The sequence below is a fragment of the Dermacentor silvarum genome, chromosome 6 (assembly GCF_013339745.2).
Source record: "Dermacentor silvarum isolate Dsil-2018 chromosome 6, BIME_Dsil_1.4, whole genome shotgun sequence".
Classification (NCBI taxonomy): Eukaryota; Metazoa; Arthropoda; class Arachnida; order Ixodida; family Ixodidae; genus Dermacentor; species Dermacentor silvarum.
The window spans coordinates 102,236,787-102,260,210 of NC_051159.1; the positions used below are offsets into that span (position 1 = coordinate 102,236,787).

At 45.0% G+C, this 23,424-nt stretch overlaps 1 protein-coding gene across 1 annotated transcript in view; it reads left to right on the top strand.

The window, feature by feature from the left end:
* The window catches only part of LOC119455787 (ATP-binding cassette sub-family G member 1), a 79,582-nt gene extending 57,650 nt beyond the window's left edge, over window positions 1–21,932 (top strand). The window contains exons 3-13 of the mRNA XM_037717250.2: window positions 1,748–1,865; window positions 3,041–3,227; window positions 7,760–7,905; window positions 8,786–8,909; window positions 9,626–9,740; window positions 10,400–10,539; window positions 11,706–11,807; window positions 12,619–12,787; window positions 15,640–15,740; window positions 17,940–18,095; window positions 18,898–21,932. Of these exons, the coding sequence (XP_037573178.1) occupies window positions 1,748–1,865; window positions 3,041–3,227; window positions 7,760–7,905; window positions 8,786–8,909; window positions 9,626–9,740; window positions 10,400–10,539; window positions 11,706–11,807; window positions 12,619–12,787; window positions 15,640–15,740; window positions 17,940–18,095; window positions 18,898–19,254 (1,715 nt within the window). The 3' untranslated portion in view covers window positions 19,255–21,932. The remainder of the gene's footprint in view (window positions 1–1,747; window positions 1,866–3,040; window positions 3,228–7,759; window positions 7,906–8,785; window positions 8,910–9,625; window positions 9,741–10,399; window positions 10,540–11,705; window positions 11,808–12,618; window positions 12,788–15,639; window positions 15,741–17,939; window positions 18,096–18,897) is intronic.
* The last annotated feature ends 1,492 nt before the right edge of the window (window positions 21,933–23,424 follow it).

Here is a 23,424-nt window from a genome sequence, read left to right on the forward strand (position 1 = left end):
ATGAAGGAAAAGAGCCCATATAATTACACAATGACAATGTGGGATGTGGGAGCGCCATACCAATCATAGCCGAGTTCTGGAGCTGAAAGTAATTTACAATGTACTTCGAATAGAGTTGAAGCTCGACGTTTTAGGTATTAAATGTTTTCGAAGGCCTTAAACACCATGTCTTGAACGTCGCTCAGCAGCACAGAGCGATGAATGCTGAAGGTCGGGCATTGTGAATGCTAGCAATGGAGACTTTCGCTATGTACGGCATCCACAGGCTGGGCACTAAGAGCTTGCACACGTCTTTTCCGGCGCAAGTGATGTGCCACATTAATTTACCTTGCGCGCAGTTGGGGCAGAATGGCCTTTTATGTGACCACAAAATGGTGTAAGATATGGTCTTATGGTTACATTTTCAACCGGGTGCCAACTTTGTAGGTGGCGCCTTATAAGCATTTGTGCATTGCTCAATATGCGCAAGATATTATAAAGCCAACGTTGTTTGCTGTCACAATTGAGAGCATCAAGCGCTTCGTTTCTTAGGGTGCCATTTTGAAAATTTCAGCGTAAAGAACCAGTCATAATGTATTTTCTTAATTGTCAACAAGTGAATACAATGACATGTTTCTCGCAAGTGATTCTCTGAACCTTAACAATATAAGTCATTTCAACGTATGTTTGTGGAAGGCAGTGGTATAGGTGACAGTGCAAGCAGAAACTAAGTATTGGCTATTCCACGTCAGAAATGGGGTGTATACACATAAGGTGTTGTTCGTAAAGTAACGAACGCAAATTCCCAATCTGTCGTAGAAATTAATAAATTCTAGCGTTTTATGTACCAAAACCACGATCTGATTATGAGGCTCGCTGTAGTAGAGGACTCCAGGTTAATTTTGACCACCTGTAACGTGCACCGAATGGATGGTACACGGGCGTTTTTGCATTTCGCCCCCATCGAAATGCAACCGCCGCGGCCTCGATTTGACTACGCCACCTCGTGCTTAGCAGCGCAACGCTAAATTCACTAAGCAACCACGGCGGGTCCCAATATGTCCTCTTTGACACCATGTCCAGAAGTACGCGGGAAGAATTCGGTGCCTGAATGCACTTCTGAGGCATACCGTTGGCACCACTGATTTAAGAATGCAGAAGACTGATTACTGGGCGGCTGTAGTCTCGAGCTGTTGCGTTGTCGTGCGCAATGCAAGAAACTGAATATAGTTGAAAGTATCAAGTGACTGATTTCATAATGTTGCCATAGCACTGATACTCGTGATGTGAGTGCCTTCTGTTTTAAAGTTTGCCGATGGCTTCGATGCGGCACCGTCAAAATGCGATCACGTGACGTCGCTGGTGCGCAAGGCCGCATTCGTTCTCGAGGCGGCTTTCAGCGGTGCAGTAATTCCGAGTGGTCAACTTGCAAAGATTATTATTCGCCATTTTGAATGTAAAGCAAGAAAGCTTGTTGTTGCTGCTGTTTCCTATCACGCATGTGGTCCTACCCACGGTGGGCGATTGGCCAAGAAATGGGTGAAACATTCCAAATTAATATGGGGGATAGATTTCCGAATATCTATGGAATTAGCATTGAATAGCGTAGAATTATATGTTAAAGTAAAACAGGAAAGTCATCGTCGTGGTACCACCAACGTCGTCTTCGTTGTCATTTTCATACTTTCCTGTGCCTCTTCCTAAACGTGATTTCTCGCGATACTCTTGCTAGGCGACTAAAATCTTGCTACGCGCACCTTTCACGCAGGCACGAAGACGCTGGTGGACAACATGAGCGGTGCTGCACGGCCTGGAACACTGACGGCCATCATGGGTCCGTCGGGCGCTGGCAAGACCACGCTGCTCAACCTTCTCAGTGGATTCTAGTAAGTTAGCCCTTTGGCTCACATCTGCCCTTCCCTTCTTTGTAAGCTTGCTAGCCTTTGGCTCAACGTAACGGGATTGTTTACTGGTGCTTGTGTGCTCTGAGCTGAACTTACTGCTGGCTCTGTATTGAATCTGCAATGAAAAACTCCGGAAAAAACATTGAGCTGTCTGAATATTTCGGATGACGGACTCAAATTGCGGATATCCACTTGACGAAGTATCGTTCGAAGTTACAATCCTTAGCTCATTATGTGTGTGGCAATGTTAGCGATTATCAGAAATAGGTCTATATTTAATAATGCTCTATATTTGCACTTGATTCAAAATATTTGGCGCCGATGCCAGCGCCAATTCGCTTCGTTTAGCGAATAGTCGCGCTATGTCCTGCGGCAGAGTTACAATCAAAGCCGGTGGCCTGTAAGCACCGCTTATACTGGCTTACCGGCAAACCAGCAATAGGAAGCACCCCAAAAAACTAACTCCGCATCTACGTGTAACCCAAGACCAACTTTGAGGCCCCATGTTTGCTCCTCGCGAGCATATCACGAGGCTCGTTTGCTCTCTGATATTGACCAGTTTGCAATTTCGACACGCAAGCAAATCAAAGAAAAAAAATGACAAATCAATTTTATGAGCTTGAATACTTCGAAACTGGACGCGAGCAAACAGTTTCAGATTGTTCAAATATTACAACATAATTAATGTTTCTTTCTGTCTTCCGTAACTTTGTAGCTTCGCGTTTAATTTGTTAATGATTTAGGCGTAGAATTCACTATGTTATTTATTTATTAATTTTTTTTGTTCGTAGGAGCTGTTTGCCGTTAGCCTGCCACCTTCGGTGATGACATGTCGAAATTTAAAACCTTTTACCACCTGCTTTTATGCACCGTTTTAGCGTAGTAACCGTTTTTCTGAAAACCGGCGCACTTTCGAAGCAAGGTGCTCGTCCGGGTTAGTTGTTAATCCATGATGAAGTGCCCAGCATCGGCAGCGGACGAAGGACCCGAAAGTAACGACGTAGACAAGCGCTTGTCTACGTCGTTCTTTTTCATCCTTTGTCCGCGGTTGCGCTGTGCACATCGCCCGTTTCGAAAACACGGTGTGCTACGTACGCCCAGCAAAAGTGGTCACACCCTGCGTATACTGACATCTTTTTTTTTTTCCAACCGCGCAGTGACACCGGCTACGAAGGGGAAGTGCACATCAACGGCTACGTGAGGGCGCCGCGCCTGTTCACCAAGCAGAGCTGCTACGTGATGCAGCAGGACCGACTGTCTCCAACGCTCACCGTCCAGGAGGCGCTCACTATGAGCGTTGAACTGCGCATGCCCTTCCTGGACAAAGTGAGCAAGATGGAGAAGGTAAGAACGACGACTTCCTTGCCACGCAGACAAAGTTTACGTTGGTGGGCATTTAAATACCTGACACTGGACCAATCGTTGCTCCTCATATATATATGCCGGGTGCTCAAAATTAAGCTTTACGAAATTTTTAGAAATCGCCTGTGGCAGGTATAGCATAATTCTTATAGTTGGGCTGGGTTATTCGAAGAGGTGGACGTTAGTAGCACGAGAAATCGAAACAAATATTCAACTAATTAACGAAAAATGACTAATAAACTTCTTAGTTAATTACTTCATGACACATATTGCAATTTACGAATTGTAGCCGGTGAGCTTGTCAGGCGTGTCCACTTGGAATGAAGTTCCAGAATGACACCAGTTTGGAGATATGCGCCATCAAACTCGCCTTAGAAATGCACTGTTGTTTCATTTACTTTTTTACCAAAAGGGCTGTTTAATACATTGAAGCACAGAAGTAACTGGAACGCCCATGTATTTCGTCCCACGCTTTGGGAAATAATATCTCGAAATTGGTGCCATCCTGGAAAGCCATTTCAAGTAGATACGTCTTGAAAACTCACCGGCTACAATTCGTAAATTGCAATATGCATCGTAAAGTAATTAACTAAGAAGTTCATTAGTCAATTTTTGTTAATTAGTTGAATATGTATTTCGATTTCTCGTGCTACTAATGTCCGCCTCTTCGAATAACCCAGCTCAACGATAAGAATTAAGCTACCTGCCGCATGCGGTTTTTAAAAATTGTGTAAAACTTAGAAATGAACGCCTTGTATTGTCACTGAAATCGAATTGCATTAGCATTACATGCACTCCCGCCTATAGGCTTAGACACTTTACAAAATGCGTCTTAGCTGCTCCAAAAACGCCACTGATTTATCTATTAATTATTGCTTTCCGCGTTGAAAAAGAATGTTGCTGCACTAAGAAGCCGTCTCATGGCGTCAAACTATCGTACGGTAATTACGGTCTTCAGTGATTTATTCACGTTTGTTTATAATAATGTGCCACTAAGTTTAATCTTTAAGGTATTTGAAGAAACGAATTCCGCTTCAGTGCACTATGTTCCGTGAAACAAGTGAGTATATATAGGCTGAAGAAAGCAAGTTAACGATGGCAGCTAGGCTTAAGTAAGGACGCGCGTGAGAATTGAGTCAGCCCAACTTTGTTTTAGTTTTCTTGTACTTTAGTCGTGACGAACATGCTGGTAATTAGAGAAGTGATTACTGTCATCTCTCAAATTATGGCTTCAGCACGTGTCTGTGCTTTCGTCCTTGGATGACGATCTTCCTGCCGTAACAACAAGCACGAATCTGCCATCAACCAACGGCGCGAAAGTGTGACAACAATTACAGCGCACGTGTAACAGCCCTACTCCCAGCTTAGAACTGTAGGGCGTTGCCATTCGCCGAAGAAATTGATGTGTTGAAAGAGCGCAGGGTGGGTCAGCAGCGGCTGTCTGCGCGCAGCGGTACGCATTTAGGAAGCGCGGAATTTCCTGCACTGACAAATGGTTCGCGTGTTTTCGTGCTCCATCCGATCAGCGCTTGTCGCTCTGCGACCTGCTCCTTGCCCAACTTGAGACAGTACTTTCGTTATTTAAACATTGTACCACTTCGCCCTGATATCCATTCTACTGACAGCAGTTCCAACTGCGCTCGCCAATGATCTGGCAATATGTCAAATGCAAGGTGCCAAAGGATTGCTCCAACGGTCCTGTAATTGAGTACTGACAGGACATTGCCACAACGTCACTATGTCGACCTCCACCTGACGACCTCCAACGCGGCCTCCCGTGGGACCATCAAATCACGAGAGATATCGCATTTTAGTTCAGAAGCAGTATTGACACGCGCACTTATTTATCTTTTTTCTCGGGGACTGCATTTCATCCACTAACAAGGTTATCGCTCACCTCAAGACGCGCCTGTATGATTTCGAACTTACTCGAATGTAGTCGTTCATTCTATTCGTTGTGTATGTTCTCGCCGAACATTTTATAATTTGACTGTATGCGCGACGCGAATTGTGCCGTACTTTCTGGAAGACACGCGGGCACCATCGATTACGCTGGAACCTTCGACGTGTCATGTAAGAGAGCCGACGTGCTTGACCAGCATATCAGATTTGCGACGATTGCCGCTGTCGTTCTAAATTGAGTGTCACTTGTTTTCTGGGCATATGTTCGCCCAATAAACAGTTAGATTTGATTGCTCCAAGGTTTCACCGTTGTCTGCTTTTTCAACGTCGCACAACGGGACAATATGATGATGCCACATGCTAGCTCCAAAAAATATTTGAAGAACTTTTTAAGCTTTACGGCCATTTTTTTTTCTAAAAAGAATATGGCATATCACGCACATTGCATATCCCGAATATTGCATATCAAGCAGGAGGAGCAAAGAAACAACGAAAGTAATGCAAACGTGCGAATTTTTGTTTGATCTCCTCCTACCTCACCCCACCCTTTATTTATTTTACTCTTTTTCGTCGTCAGAACCGTTTTATCTTCACGCCATGTCGCATCGAAAGCAACTCGACCAAGCGTCAGCTATTCAAAATGTATATATCCTGAGGCAGCTAAAATCTTTTGTGAGCAGGTTGGTTACATGGGGATTTCGGTTCAACTTTCTCTTGAGGCTGCCCAACAAGGCAGCATGTTATCGGCTGATACTTAGTCTTGGTTTTCCTTTGCTAAGTCTGAAGCTTAACCACGTGGTAGTTGATCTATATATGTATAGTGAAGTTAGGGAACGTTCCTGCGCTGGCTAGAAGCAAAGGGAAAAAGAAAAGAACGAGTAGGTTTTATATGCCCCAAAGTAACCAAGTACGAGCCCACATCAGGCGAGAACGCAGGGCGACATTATTCAATGCATTTAACGTATTTTGTTCAAAGGTGTGCCTGTACTCAAAGTACATATCCCCATACTACGCTGCCAGATGCGAACTTGGCACTGTTCTAGCATTTCGCAGCCCCTAGCGTATGGGGTGTCCAGCTTCCTGTTTCGTGGAGGCTGTCGCGCACACGCGCACTTGTCGAAATTAGCCGCCGGAGCGCGATGCCAGCGGACATCAAAGTGCGAAGAAATAACAGCAACAAGAAAGAAAAAAAAAACTTCCAGCAAGGTGATAATCAACAAGCCAGCAGAAAATTACGTCCGTCGAGGAAAACGCACGACGTTCCTGGGAATTAATTTCGATTCGGTAAAACGCACAGCGAAAGCATCGAGATGACTGTTAGCCCGCGTGGCGTATGCCACGTGAAGTGTCGTTTATGCAACGTGCTATCATATCACGATAACACTTTTCTTTCAGTGACCCACGGACGTCGAAGGTCGTCCCGTGTAAGGTTCAGCGATGTGCCACTCGATAATTTAGTAGCGTTTTCTTGGGCGTTTGCCAAGTAATCCATCGCCTTCATTACGCATCCTGGCATCAAGTCGCGCAGGGCCGGTATTTTGTAGCGATGCCTTTAAAGTAATAATGCCTTTTCGCGCTTATCGCGCTTTGTCAGTGGTCGGAGCGACGGTCCGCTCGCGTTATGAACGGGATCCGCCGGCCATGAGTGGTGGATGATAAGACTAGAGTAGAATAAGTCATAATGCCTCGCTACAAAATCGCGGCCCAGGTTGTCATAAGCGTCGCAGAGGGAATAAAGCACCGTTCAAGTTAACTTGTGATGGCTTCCAATTTCTTAAAGGACGGTGGAGAGTGCGTACATTTTACGCATTTATGCATTATGCCAGTGCATTTTGCTGGCCGAGAACAATCTAGTGTGAAGCTCCAAGACAAATGTAAAGATCTAGCTGCAAATATTCTTCTTTGTTTATGAGGACTTAAAGTGTGCCCGCTTATTTACCATTCTCACTGAGCAAACTAAAGACAGCTAGCTAAAAATAAAAAGGAACCCCAGGAGGACTGACGAAAAATTGGTAGTCATAATATTTCTCCACGTCAAGAATAATACTTCTTGCAAATTTGCCGAGAGCTTTCCGAACTATTGTTTAAAGCTGTCAACGGTGAAGAAGAAGCGAATCGTCAATTTATTCGTCGGGCTTTTTGTCCAGGGTATGCCCAACCAGGCTTCCCCCCCCCCCTAAAATGTCGTTCCTTTAATTAAAGGAAGTGCTCTCTTTAGCCCGCTGCAGATCGATAATATCGATTCTGGACCACCAGCAGAGCCACCATCAAAAGACTGCCTGTTGACCTCATCTACTCAACTGGGGAGATCTACCCCCTCTAAGATGTATACCTTTAGGATTATTCGCCATACATTGATTAACAGTGGGCAACTGAGGGAAGCGAGACAGCCTTTTGGCCGAAATTTTGGTCCTCGCCTTGCTGAAGAAAAGTCCCATTGTCGAAACGAATAAAAGTCGTCTCGTCAGAACGTTGCTTCCGAACTCAGACTTTCCTCGCTCGCCCACTGTTGATCAATTAGTTTCCACATCTATGTGACACCGTTGCCTGGTGCGTCCTTCGTCATGCGTTGACTCGCGTCCGTTCTCTGAACCTTGCCATTCATTACGCAGGTGAACCACTCGATCCAGGGCTGGGGACTGTACGAATGCCGCAAGACGCGGACGAGCGACCTCTCGGGTGGCCAGCGCCGGCGGCTGGCCATCGCCCAAGAGCTCGTCAACAACCCACCCGTGGTTTTCCTGGACGAACCGACCAGGTAATGAATTGCAAATCGGCGTTGTTGATATGCGCCGCTGTTTTTCTGCTGGCAATTCCCCTGATAAACTCCGTACTTGATGCCCCCGTCTTCTTGTATTCGCGTGCTGCCAAAGCCTTTAGGTTCTCCTTTCCGTCATGCCCCTGGCCATGATGCTTTATTTATGGAAGTCTGAGTACACACGATCAAGGTAGCAAACAAAATTACCGCCATGTGGGAAACAGAGAACGAAGCACGAGCTCGTATAGGTACCAGTGGCCAACGAATGTCAAAATGAGGTCGACTCACCAAAATATTTTTATGCATTTTTTTTTACTATGTGATTATGTTTTTTTACTACCGACAGGATAGTGGTGGTCGTCACAGTACGCGCTGGTAGACATTCTCTACATATAATGGTACAGTAATGCGAAAGAAAAAGCACATTTGTGCACACATTCTTGCCTAGGAATAAACAGCAAATCCAAACTGATAATTAAACATAAGCATTGTCAAATGGAATAAAAAAATAAAAACGATGTACTTCAGTACGTATCAGTTACGACGCATCAGTTAAAAACGACGCATCAGTTACGTACTAAAGCGTACGTTTACGGCGTACATACGATATAAACACAAATGGAACTTTCACCAGCGCATTCACTTATTAATTTCATAGCGTTCACCAACGTATATGACGACACTACACCCGGCGTATCAAACTAAATGGCTTGGTGGAAGCCACTAGCGGTAAGGACAGGTGATCAGACACCTTATAATAGACGAGCTTGGCAGCTCAGTATCGAAGTCACTGGCCCCCGCACCGCAAACTGTGAATACATTTTACTTGTTCTGCGGGTGTGCATTGTACAATGCTAACTCGCGTCTTTTCATCACGCAGTGGTTTGGACAACGTATCTAGTCTTCTGTGCGTCCAGATCCTCAAGGAGATGGCGGAACGTGGGCACACCGTGATCTGCTCGATACACACACCGAGTGCCAAGATCTTCTCCCACTTTGACTTGGTGAGCAGAGGCATCTTTACTTCGTGCAATTACCCATCCTCCTTTGTGCTTTCTGGACTAACTTTATCGCTTCTGATTTGGTCACAGCAAAGCGAAACGCACCGCCAGGCGTCATTATAATACGCGAGTTTGGCACCTCGATACCTAGAATATTATTCAGCGTCTCTATGATCTATTATTGGTGATTCCGATATCTACCCCTTTCATTTTTTCCGATTCTTCATGCGGGGACGTAGAAGGCAGTTTATATCAATTACAGAAGTTTTTATGTACTTACAAGTTTTCCGATTGTTTGCGCCATCATTCAACATTTGCATTTAAGCAATTGCTACGACTCATATAACACGCTAATGCGACTTCAAGAGATACATCGCAGTGTGTTGTTTAAGGAGCTCGCTAAATGTCTATATAATGGCTGCCTTAGTATAGAGCAAGTGTGAAATGGTAATTGTCACAAACTGACACAGCTGGGATGCTAACTGATGCTAACAGGTTACTAACGCGTGCTAAGGGATACTAACGGATGATAACGGATCATAACGGATGCTAAGTGGTTGCTAACTATGCAAGTTTAAGCTCAATATTCTAACCCTAATTCGTGGGTGCAGTCAGGTAAACTCTGTTAGCAGAAAACCCAATCAAATGCGTTTGTATGTTTCTTTTCGTTATTTGTTTTTTTTTTTTTTGTCTAAGAAGGATTTTCGGTTTCTTTACAGCTGTACATGGTATCAAAAGGACGCTGCATATACAATGGCCCAGTGGACGATCTGGTTCAGTTCCTGTCGCGTCACAGCCTGAATTGCCCTCAATACCACAATCCTGCCGACTACGGTGAGTGGTGTACTCGCACGTTACATAAAGGGAACCCGCACATCCAGGAGAACCCATCGCCACGGAGTCGACACCTGTTCTCTCGTCTCCATGCTCATATATTTACATCTATTCTCATAGAGTAAGCCTTATTGGCCCTTTATTTCCCAAATTTTAGTTGTAGCCTATTTACAAGTCCGCTTCACAGTCTGCAGTTCCAATTCACTGACATCGTAAAACAAAGAAATTTCTCAGAGGAGCTCTACCGCTTTTTGAAGCAAGACTCCGCATAAGATTGTGCAGTCTATCTAGCCTGGGCGAGAGCTCTTTTCTGAGCGCAATATAGCTAGTGATGAAACAAAAAAGATGCCTCACCGTCTCCTTGCAGCCAAAGTTATCATAGGCAGGGCTGTTCGCTATTGCAGTGGTGTATGAATAGTCACTCACCGGGGGAAAAATATATATTCAAAGCTGACAAACCCTTAGCGCCGATCTAATTATATTACACCAGGTGGAATGGAAATATTTCAGCATACATTATATATAATGTACGATTTGCACTATCACGCCCATCGTGGCGAAACCGTAGCGCAGGGTACGATTGTGGTGCTGAAGGGTGCTGAGAGCGATGTTATGTTGCGTCCACATTTCATTGTCGTTCTATTTTTCGACCACTGTAGTTGCTGAAGTAGCCGCTGGCGACTACGGGGACTACACGGACGAACTCGCCAAAGAGTTTGAGGAGCCGCAACCTGAAGAAAAAGAATCAGGAGACCACAAGCGACGGACGATATACGGCGGCAAGATCATGTCCGAAAGGGTAAGCAGATTGTCATATCTGCTGGCTTTGTCTGCTGGATGCCGGATGTCTCTTAACTGGTCACTGTCTGGTACCGTTCAAAAAATATTACTCAAGGGTGAACGTTACAAGAACTTTCCCTTTGTAGAGTTCTGTTTATTAAAGCAGACTTCATTGTTTTCTTGAATTGGGTTCGCCTTAAAATGAATTTATGTAGAAATACACATGTGAACTAGCAAGAAACTACACCTTTATGCAACTTTTGTGAAAAGTCATTGCATCTCTGACAATTGCAAAATAAATTACCGAATGAAAAACTATTTTATAACTTACGAGAAGAAAAGGAGGTTAAGCAAGGGGCCTGATTTTTGTCAATCATATCGTAAGAAGCCAACAACCAAGGACAACATAGGGAAAATTATTTGTACTTACTAACTGAATTCAAGAAATTATAAATTAATGAAAATCAAGTGGGTGAAAAAACATATGGCCGCAAGTGGGGAATGATCCCACGTCTTTGCATTACGCGTGCGATGCTCTTATCAATTGAGCTACAGCGGCGCCGTTTTCCCGTCCACTTGCTGGGGTATTTATGTTTTTACTACTACAACTAACCCTGGGAGTGTTAGCCAGCGCCACCACTCACAAACCTTGACGGTTGATGTGGAACATCTTTTTTTGCCGCAGGCGTCACGAGTACGTGATCTTTTTTATACCACTGCTTCGGAGTAACTTCTCCTGTAAGACAAAAAGTAAACTAAGCGCCAAAAACGAGAGACGTGAGGCGTGTGAGATGCCTAGCGCCATCTCTCGGTGGTCGTCCGCACTGCGCTGAGTAACTCACTCAGGGGGTATCGGCAAAACCAAATTCATTCCGAAGAACGTAGTTACCAACATGTAAGCGTGAAATGTATTTTGAGTATGTTTGATATTATACATTTAGGAATATATTTGACAAATTTAAGGTATGTAATATTAGCCCTAATGTCTCTTATTAGTTCCTAGTTCGTAAGTAATAGCTTTAATTTGTCGACTAATGTCTAGTGTATGTAGTCTGTACAGTATATGAAGTAACAAAACGTGATGATCCCGGATACGTCTGTTAAACTTAGTCAATTGCCCATTGAGGTGTGAATCAATCCAGAATGCGAATGACCACCAGTTGCTTGTATGTTTGCATTTTGCAGCACATGGCCGAGGCGAACAAGCTCTACAGCTTCACATCTTCCAGCTTTCATCAATTAGGAATCCTGCTCAGGAGGTGTTGGCTCTCCGTTGCCAGAAACAAGGTCAGTGCACGAACGTGTTGTCTCTTACTGCAAAGAGCCAAGTATTGTTGTTTTGCCTTTGGATTCGGCGACCATTAGAGCCCGTTGTAGGCCCGGGTGTTGAGACGTTCACAAACGTTACGAAACCATGCGTGCCCTAAATTAAACAGGTGCCCACACATAAAACTCCATCCTTCTGTTTTATTCTGGCGTCCCCTGACGTCCGTCAACGTGGTGGCCCTCATTTGCCTGGGCAACTTTTGCTTTCGTAAAATCATTGGTCGCGAAAGCGCACTATTCCAACAGTTGCAGGCCCTGTAAAATGGGTGGATATTAACTTTGACAACTAATTTAAACACTGGTAAGTTGATTTCAGCGCCTTCTTCCGAACAAGCAGAGGGTGTCGCTCTTTTCAGGCTCACAGCCTGGTTGAAATAAATTGATAAAAATCGGAATTTATTGATTTACAGTGGACCCTCGTTGTACGCTTTGCGTTTCTTCGGACCCAGCTGCTAAGGGAAAGAGCGTTGCGTAGGACGAGGCCAGCTGTTAACGGTCGTCACAACAATTTTACCATTGTTACTATGGCTCTCTTAAAGCGTTGCCGCTTTTCACGAAACACCATCTATAACAACGTAAATTTTCTGTCCCGGTTCCTTCTTTTAAAATGACGATGTTCTGCATTTTAAAAACCACGAAATCGAATAATTTTGCTGTACGTATGCTGCTGGGGACCCCTCACAGTGAAGAATTGCGTAATATATATGTCATGACATTAGAAGTCAGCCCACAAGACCCTATCTCCAAAGATGAATTGTGACGTTTCCCGCAGGTGGCCACTCCTCTGAGGTTCGCCGCATACCTGGCGTTCGCCATCATGATGATCATGCTGTATTATGACATCGGCAGAAAAGCGTCTACCGTTATCAACAACGCGAACATGTTCTTCGGCATGTGCTGCATCGTCATGTTCCAGTCCATCCTGCCCACTGTGATCGTCTGTGAGTGCAACTGTCTGTTGAGGTGCTCTTCTACGGGCGATGCATTCAGTAGCGGAAAGTGGAGATTGTGCTGATACAAATTGAAAAACGTTTTATTGGGCCCACTAACCACGTACCGATCCTCTTCACTCGTGTGCCCATGTGGTCTCACCATTTTCATTGTGGCTTTTCGTCCGAAGGGCATTTATTGTAGTTGTTGCTTTAAGCGGTTGCCCTGCATTTTGCACGCGAATAACGCTACGGCGAGCGGCCTTCCAATAATCACGCTGACAACAAAGCGGAGAGCACGTTCAACTGCCTTCTATGTGGTTCCCGCTTATTGCCTTGGCATGCGAACAGCATCTAGATTTGGCCCTGGTTCAACCGTGCTAGGAGGACTTTTTTTGACGCACGGTTCTTTTTTGTTCCAAGAGCTTGACGGGCCACTGCGAGAGCTTGATCTCGTTGGTCCTCAAATTTTCCTCCGTGTAGCTGGGCTATTATTTATAAACAAGTTTGTATATGTGTTGTCCGTGACAGGTCAATAGTGCCGCGGCAAATGTCTATCAAAGGGAACGTGCGGTCATGCATTAGCGAAACACATAGTCTGAATCTACCACCCCTTCTTTCTCGTTGCTTTTCACGGGCCTACAATGACCACGCTCAGGCGCTTCAGTGAAGTGTAGATGCTCTGCCTGATGTACAAACGATACACCTTTCGGTAAAAACGTTAGTGTGATATTTTGTGGTGCACCCCGTAGACCTATATGTATACCCTGATGTGCACGAGAATGTTGCTCGAACCCTTGGCAAAGTCAAATATTTCGGCTCCTATAATCTATTTTCATATTTCCCAGTCCCGTGCCACGTTTAAACGGTGAGCAGACATTCCCGTTCCCGTACTTGAGGCTTGCGTGCGCTGTGGGACCACCAGGTGTTTCTCGTTAGAACACGTTTCGGGCGCCTACTCTTCATGCCTGTTTGATTTGCAAGGAAACTATATCTTGCAAGTGTGGCAGCTCGAATTGCAGCCGCAGCGCACTGTTGTGAGTGGAGCTTCGGCATTATTTACCTGCCACCGACAATGTAGAGTGGCTATTAAATAGACGCCGGTGAATCGCTTGAACGTATGAGAGATAAAGAGAAAAAAAGTCACAGGCCTGCGCGCCACACGCAGCACAGTCACAGCGTAAGCTGGTGCAGTGGCTCAAGAGTAGCACCAATTTCGGAACCACGCGCACCAGGGTCTTCGCGACAAAGTCTCTTCGCCTCGTTTTGACGAGAACGATCTGAACTGTCCGCCCGGCGTCGACGGCGAGCTGCGGCTTGTAATGCTCTCTGCACAGCAGTCTGCTGAGCCCGATGATGCCTGGTTGTAGCCGCGCACGTAGCTCTACGATTCACTTCTGCAGCAGCGGTTCGTACGTTGCGAGTAGACGCCATAACGTGTACCGAAGAGGTATCCAGAATACGTGGCGCACATCTCACATTGGAATCGCGTTAAATGCGCGCCCCGTCTGAATCGCATCTCGTCGTGTGCGCCTGCGCACGCTGCGTTTGCAGGCACCTTAACTAGATGGCACCACCATACTGGCGGAGGCTGGGAATCGCGTTTTTCTTTTTTCTTTTTGATTGCGCACGTCGTCTGAATCGCATCTCGCTGTCTGCGCCTGCGCACGCTGCGTTTGTAGGCGCCTTGCCTAGATGGCGCCACCATACTGGCGGAGGCTCGGGTCGTCTGCGCCTGTGCGCGTGCCTGGAGAGCATTTATAGCGCATTTTTCCGCTGCCCGATAGCAAGCGCTTGCGTGGGTCAGTGGTAGAGTATCTGGCTCCCACGTCTTTTTTCGGTACTTTTTTTCGCATTTCCGGCGATAGCGGTTACGGTCCCCAACGGCTGGCGGCGATAGGCGTCGGTGGCAGCGGTGGCGGACACCATCGCGAACCGAAACGGCTATTGGAATGAGTCCATAACAGCTTACACTGTAAAAGGATAAATGAAAGGCAGAGAGGGTAACCAGAACTAAGCCTGGTTGGCTGAACATGTATTAAGTCCCGCATTGGTGTATATTACACTATGCTGTTAGCGGAAGTTTTTTGTGACGCTGCGCGCAGCAGTGAATCGCATTGTGTACAGTGCAGCCTGTTTTCATATATTGTACTACAGCCCAGCACATTACCTCATCTGAGTTCATTCTCACCTGTACCCCGTGTATTGGGCCGGAGCTGAGCCTTATACGAATTTCCCAGTATTCGTGACTGGTGTTACGGTTCATTGTGGAAAATTTGCGCACACTAAACGACGACAACACAAAAAGGACCCAAAGGCCAGCGCAGCTAATCTACGCTGGTCTTTGTATCCTTTTCGTGTTGTCGTCGTTTGGTGTGCGCAAACGTTCCCCGATGAAGCCTTTCCGTCTTAATGGTGTTACGGTGTTTATGAATAGTGTATTGGGCAGCCTATTTTTTACGTTTTGTATCTATTTTCCCCTTTTGTACATATCAGACCAGACCGAGACCTCTTTCAGCTTTATTAAATCTCGTATGCTTTATTCTCCAGACTAATGGCATTTCTTCCCATTTATATTTTTTGTATTCCTGATATGCGATAAGAAGTATCTGTGACCATTATAGGATGAGTCAATCTTCTTTATTTACTGTCATTTCAATTTTAACAAGTCAGGGGGGAAAGAAAGCAAGAGTACGGTGAAGCGTAAGCCACCGTTCCTTGATCGTCGAGTATGCTCGCAGACTGGTGGTCTTATTTAGATTTCTCCACATAAACATAGCACGTATGGCCGCGTGAAGGGTATGTCTAACACAGATACTGGCAGAATCATTTCATTCTGTTGTGTGCTATTGTTTCTCCTGCAGTTCCCATAGAGATTTCGGTGCTGCAGAGAGAGCACAGAAACCGGTGGTACAGCATCAAGCTCTACTACTTGGCTCGCTACATCGTCGAGCTACCATTTTTGGTAAGCTTCCGGCGCGTTCATCGATCATTTAGAGTTCTTGTCTTATTTTGGAGTCGTAAAAGTAGCAGCATGATTTCCTGCATCCGCTTTTATAAACAATAAGAAAGGTAAATATTCAATTTGTGCACATATTACCTGAGAAGCAAGAACTTGGGCATGTTTACCCGAGTGCTAATGTTGCCCTGGGGCTTGATGAGAGCGGTGAGTGCGCACTTCTAGTGTGCCTGGTAATTCTGCCAGGAAGGTGTCCTAATAGAAACAGTGTCTTGAAGAATACGATATCTTTACGCATCAACTTTTAGTCCCACCTCACCGGTGTTCGCATCGCTAGAACTACGCAAAGTGTGCTTCTTCACTTCTCCAGGTAGTTAATCCGAAGCCTTAATTCCTGAGAGAAATATTTTTTTTTGTTCTCAGTAAGCAGGGCACGAATTAATGTAGTTTTACGTCTATGGGCACAATCAAGAACGCCATGACTACGAACTTGGACAATCTTCCACCATGGTAGTATACATCACTAACCACTAGCAAGAAGACAAAGCTCGCCGGCGTGCTCAACCGATTGCAAGAACTGCAACGACCGTACCTACGGGACGTTGTGTGGTATACGCGGACGCGGCGGTTAACTCAAGAGGAGGACAAATAGCCTTTTTAAGTCCGACACACCCTGACATCCAAACCCCTCGCAGCTATGCAGCACACTTTTCAGGCCCCTTATTATTTGAGCTGCAGGCTAGACACGATGCCATTGAAACCCTTGTCAACATGCCTAACATCAACGAAGCCCACATCTGTACCGACAGCCTCGGCGCAGTTAAGCATTTCAAACAATTAACGAAAACGTTGCGTATTTGTGAGCAGATAAACAAAATTCAAAATTCTACACGTGTGGATGTTACTGTCCACTGGGTGCAGGCACATGGTCATGACCACAACAATGACCTTGTGGACCGCATTCCTCACTCTTTCTCGACACCCGTAACTCCTCCTCTTTCCCTTCCCTCTGACCCACGCTCTGTTTTTCATTGCCCGAAAATCCATCCTCCGACGTAACACGCGTGCCCTCATCCCCCTGCGTGTCGGCTCCCTTCACCACAATCTTTCTCAGGTGGAGGAACTCTCGGGCTGGGGCTGCCCTTACACCAGCCATCACTTGTGCTTGGGGTCAACCGTACGAAGACATTGTCCAATGTCCGAAGTGCTCTGCTCCTGCGTCTGAAGCGGATGCCCGCCATATACGCGTATATATTTGGACGTACCCTGTGACGAAGACACTTCACGAAATTGAACTTAAAGGTGTAAAATTGAACAGTGATCAACTTGAAGTGTACGAAACATGGACTATGGACAAGACATTTTATAAGTCATTGTTGCAGTATCTCCATGAAATGCGCCTGCACGCTTGCACTTGGCTACATTATTACGTTATGCCGCGTGGCAACTCAAGCGCAAAAAAAAAAAATAATGTGTTCCTATAAAGAAAATTGTTGTGCTGCATAACCCGTAATATCCGCTAACCTGATATTAACATGTGGAAACCTCGTATAAAAATGTATGCTATTATCGGATGGGGGGGGTTATGTGCCATATGAGTTTCTTGGTATAGGGCTGCCCGGGTTTGTAGACTTCATGATACGACTAAAGCATTTCTAATATAGCGAAGCATTAACGAGAAACAGACAGCCCTAATATTTGCCCTTCGTTCACTGTACACCCCAATGCCCAAATCCCTCTTGTTTAGTTCCATTTCGTGGTCCTGGTAACCTTGAGCACGACACCTATGCACTTTATTAATTCTTATTCACATGTGCATTATCATGCTTTTTTACTAATTATCGTATAAGAAGAAAAAACAGCTACCCTGATATTCACTAGTGGGCACTCAAAGCATGCGGCACTCTTAGCTGCGACATATCTGTTGTATTTAGAGATGTCAAAAGAAATCAAAACGAGATCTTACCAGAACAAGATGTGTTCTTGGGCGTGTGCATTCATGATACGGAATGCGCTGAAAGAGTGGAAGAAAGACACGGACAAGACAGGGCACTCCTGCCCGTGTCATTGTTTGTGCTGTTAAAGTTTATTCCAGATCTTGCCTCTTCTTAAATACAGTTAATAATAAAATGAGATCTTACTAAATCTGCACGACTCCTCAATGGGTAAAGTTGACAGCATTGAATGGCTTGCGTTTCCTTACAGGTAATTCCTGTCATTATGCTCATAGCGCTGATCTACTACCCCACCTCTCAACCTCTTGAAGTGTGGAGAATAGCGAGCCTTGCCCTGTTCAACATTCAGCTTTGCTCCTCCATTCAAGCACTGGGACTCATCGTTTCAGCAGTCACAAAGCTGCAGGTAAGATGGAATACATGTACAATGTACGCTGCTCTCAAAGATCTGATACCTAATGTAACAAATTTATCTGGACGGTACAGTGAAAAGTGTTTCTTTCTGTATTCTCATTAGAACTTCCACAGATATTCTGTAAACAGATGGCTTTTTACCTGTTGTCGATTATTGTCTGTATACCTGTCGTGGCCAACGTGTTTTACGTCTGCAGGCAGAGATCGCGATAAATACATTTCAATTAATTTGTTTAAGAAAGGGTCTATACTTTCTATCGTCCAAAGCGCGTATATAGGAATGCAAAGGAATCCACATGTTGACCACATAGACAATACATCTGCGTTTAGACAATTCCCGAATAGAGCTTACGCCCCCCGACAGCTTTTCTTTCCCTATGGTATACGACAAATTGTTTCGAAGCCAATTGAGAACAGATATCCACAACATTCGGGGATAACTGCCGTATAAACCGGAATATAGGTTGGCCTGGAATATAGGTGGACCCCTGACTTTGAAGGGAAAGAAAAGCGGGAAGATTCTTAACCGAAAAGTACCAAAATACTCGTTTTTATTTACGCATCGCTCCTCCCTCATCGAAGCTCAGGTCTGCGTGAACTCACCTCGGCGCTTGCTCGGCCCGATCCCGTAACGGTTACAGGAACCCTGCGGTTGGTTCTTCGCCCACCAAATCAACTCGACCCAACTTTATCAGCTTGATGTAAACGTAGCTATAGAGTGTAGCAGTAGTGGCCAAATAGGCATGCTTGAAAATGGTCTTACAACATGTGGCTCCTCACATTTCTCCTTACAGACGGCGGTGTTCGTCGCGCTCCCGGTGGTGTCACCGTTCTTCTTCTTCAGCGGCTTCTTCGTGCAGTCGCACCTTGTTTCACCATACATACGCTGGCTGACGTACCTGTCGCCCATGTACTACGCTTACCACGGCATGTTGCTCTCGGTCTACGGCTACGATAGGCCGCCGCTCAGCTGCGACGACTTCATCTGCCTGTACGAGGACCCCAAAGAGTTCCTCCAGTTCACCGGCACGGCGGACAAGAAGTTCCACGTTCTCGTGCTGTCTCTGTTCGCCTTTGAGATTGTCTTCCGCACGATCGCCTTCATCCTTGCTCAGGCTCAGACTCAAGCAAAAGGAGTGAAGAACGCGTGACTAGGGGACATTTTGTGAGGACTTGGTCGTCCTGTTTTCAACGGGCAAACGTTTTTAGCCCCATGTAAGCGATGGATTGAAGGGGAATGTTGAAGACCTCGACCCGTACTGTGTGTTGTGTTCGATCAGTGACGTTCCAATAAGAGGACTTCTCATCTTCATTTTGTATAAGCACCATCTATGGCAGGGAGCACAAGCTTCATAATGTGAGGGCACGGGTGTAACCTTTCCTAGGTCACCGGGTTTATCGAACACTGTGTGCAGCCTTTCCTCATTTACTGCCTCCGGCTCGCATAGTCTTGGCTCGTATCAATGTGGGAATCAACTCAGAATATCTTTCCAGTTTTTTTTTTCTTTTTTTTTCGAAAGTTTACTGCTAAATTTGGCCTCCTGTAACCCAAATATACCCAAAATTCGGGTCAGAGACAAATGCAAAACCAGAAACAGAGATTACGGTAGGGCATAGGTTTCTGTGTTTTACCCTGCTTTTCGCCTGTATGAAATTTACTCCGTCTATTGCAATGTGTAAGCACCCAAAGAGCCAAACCAAAATGCTCAGAGCAATGTTTCCTGGTGTCTATCATGCATGTCTTGTTACTGCCAGTCTCAGTTTTCTCATTGCGATTGCATTGGAAATAAGCAGAACAGGCAAAATCGTGATGACGAGAACTTTGCATTGGTGTAAGTACAATAGGCAACGCCCTGTACGGCGTTCACATTTCTGTCGGCAGGCTCAGGTTCGACGAGCATGAGATGAACTCAGGTTATGTAGTTATCGGTTTTCTTTCTTCGAGAATTGTGCGGTGAAAATGATAACGCCGTGATAAAATAACTATGTTTGCCTGACCATGCAGTGATTATGCACGACACAGTTCTTCAGTACAAGTGATGATGTGACTTTTGATGAGACTGGATACATGTTTTTCCAGCCCGAAGAATGCTACGTACTTGCCACATTGAAGGTCAATAGTGAGAGAGAGATAAAGCTTTATTGTTCCTCAGTGGCGTTTGCTAAGCAGCTTCTTAGGCATAGGCCTCTTCTTTCAGCGTACTTCCCCGATGATGCGAAGTGCGCTGCCAGGTAATCTTGGTCCCGAAGTGCGCTTGCCGATTCCAACTGGCCAGCATTCTGGAAATTGAGCGGTTTGAGAATGACACTAATATCTCATGACAATTTAAGGGCAAGAATGCAGAATGATATGCGGCTCTGGAACAAGCAGGTCCGTGTAGGTGGGTGTGTGGTTACCCCGCCGGGTTCACTGCGTGCTAGTAGAGTCGGTGCAAGATGATTACAAACAACTAATGGCACAAAAACGTTTAGTTTTCTTACGCTCCAATCATGCGGCCTGGTTTTTTTTTTCTTTTTTTGTACAAGCGCGTCCTGGACTTGGAGTGTGAACGCTACAGTGCTCCCGATACTTTCATGCTACGCTCATAGACAGTGGAGGACCTCAACTTTCTCTCGGTGCCCTTCATCCAAAAACTTTTGTACTGGATTGTGCATGTGTGGTGTGTGGAATGGCTGTGTCTTAATATGGCTCCAATTTTTTTTTAAGTGTTCTTATTTTAGCAGGTTTTGATTGGGGCTACGTGTACGCGGAGCTATTTTGGCTAACCTTGAGTGAGAAGTAAGACGTGTCTCGTGTTTTATGTGTGGATCTTTCTTTATTCAGTATTTACAAGTTTTTTAAAGCTTGAGAGATTATGTAGAGGTAGCTCCGAACTTGTTAATACGGAAAGTAGGTAAACGACAACTTGCCTCATGTATGAAACGTTGTGTATAAGGTGTCCAAGCCGACTGTGGATACTGGTTTATGACTGTGAATCCTACGTAATTTTGCCTACTTTTCACTTATATTTGATGTTACTAGCCAGGTTTATTAAGGGATTGTGACGATCCGTCATTATATAGTTTTATTGGGCTCTTGTATCGTGTCATGTCATGTAGGCTATTCTTGTATTTTTTTTCTGAGAAGTGCTCAGAAGTTTTATTAGCTCCCGTTTTGCCGTACCGAATGAAAACGATGAAGCACCTCTGGAAGAGATCCAAAAATAAGTAAAGCAGAGAGGGACAGCGGGACTTTCCACTCTGCGCTTCAATTGCAGAAATTTCACTGCACGCTTCCCTGGGCTCGCTAGGAAGCGTACTGACGTTCCCGCAAATCATTCATTGATAATCTTATCTCTGTTGAAGCTTTTGGCCGATATTGAAGGCTTCTTTCCTCAAGTTATGGCACGGTAGGATGCCACTGAATATAACTAAACTTGTACGTGCGATTCATTTCTTCGCTGAGCGCCGATAAAATGCCAAGGAACTCGACAGAAACAACGAGCGTGCGGGCTTGATATAGATGAGTTCTTTGTTCCTTTTCGCCTAGAAACGAAGGTCACGACAACAACAAACACATCCAGACAATGACGTCACTCTTTTATGTGCACTCTAAGGTGTGTAGTCGGCGATGTGTGTCTGGATGACATAACGTTCCGCCATTTTGCGGGCATTTCGGATTTGCTTCGTATGGTGCAAAGACCACAGCGCCACTGTGTGTTTGACCTCCACGAGGTCTACCTTGCCCGGAATACTTCTCAGACCATTTATAGCCATCTGCGCTCATGAAAACGAAGCGATAAATTTGAAATATACTCATTGTCACTGTATAAAATGTTTTTATTCCCTGTCTCTTGTCTTGTGGCTTTGTTTTTTTCACAGCGCTCGCAATGCAACAGCCGTCGCGAGTTCCCTGCCAAAAGCATCCCTTTCAATTTCATGACCCAATTTTATCCAATAAGTATTATCATTTATCTTATATTCATAGAAAACAAAAAGGGGGAGGGGGGAACACGCAGACCCAACCCGTTGTTGGAAATTAAATGACGCGAAGCTTGTTTGAGTCAGCGAGGTGGCAGTCATAGAAGATGTCACCAGCACGGCCTCGTCGCCTGTTGCTGTTAGCTGCCTGCGTCACGAAGACAAATACGATGTATTATGCGTGTCGAGGAACGAATGTTTATGAGTGGGGCATGCGCAGAGAAATACGGCACATATCGAAATGCTTCGAAGGCTCTATACCCTAGTGTCGCAGTTGGACAAGCCCAGTGCACCAAGTTGAATACCAGGCCAGCAAGCAGCAAGTTGTCTATTCGGGCACATTTCCAGTGGTCCAAGTTGTGTACTCTGCAACCAAGCAGCGAGCGCCAGTGACCCACGTTGTCTATATATATATATATATATATATATATATATATATATATATATACAGGGTGTTTCAGCGAACACTTTCAAAAATTCCTAAAGGTTGCCTGTGGCAGATAGGACAATTCTAGTTAATGAGGTGGTCTACTCGAAGAGGCGGACATTACTTGGACAAAAAATTGAAATGCATAATAGAATAATTAGCCAAAATTCACTAATTAAGTTTTTAAATAATTACCTGATGGCCCATATTGCAATTTACAAAGTGTAGCCATGGAGTTCGCCAGGCGGATCCACTTGGAACGAATTCTCGGGATGACACCAGTTTTGAGATATAAATTCCCGAACTTTGCGGAGAAATGCATTGGCGTTCCAGTTAAGTTCTTAATAAAACGTCGCTTTATGCATTAAAGCACAAAATTAACTGGAACGCCAATGCATTTCTCCGCAAAGTTCGGGAATTAATATCTCGAAACTGGTGTCATCCCGAGAATTCGTTCCAAGTGGATGCGTCTTGCGAGCTCCGCGGCTGCAATTTGTAAATTGCAATATGGGCCATCAGGTCATTAGTTAAAAACTTTATTAGTGAATTTTTGTTAATTAGTCGCTTATGCATCTCAATTTTTTGTGCAAGTAATGTCCGCCTCTTCGAGTAGACGAGCTCATTAACTAGAATTGGGCTATCTGCCACAGGCAGCCTTAAATAAATTTTGAAAGTGTTCGCTGAAACACCCTGTATATATATCTGGCGAGGAAGAGAAGACAAACGTCAAACCGCCGGCAAAGATCGCTTCTCTTTTTCAAAGGACGTATTTCGTATGGAACAACCATGGGTCGCATATCCCTGAAACGTTCAAATCTCTAGAATCCAGTGTACAAATATTTAAACAATGGTGCAAAGATTGCTCGAGAACAAAGTATTTATTTGTTCACATTTGACAAAAACGTGTGCACATGTTCAACAAATCGAGCAAAAA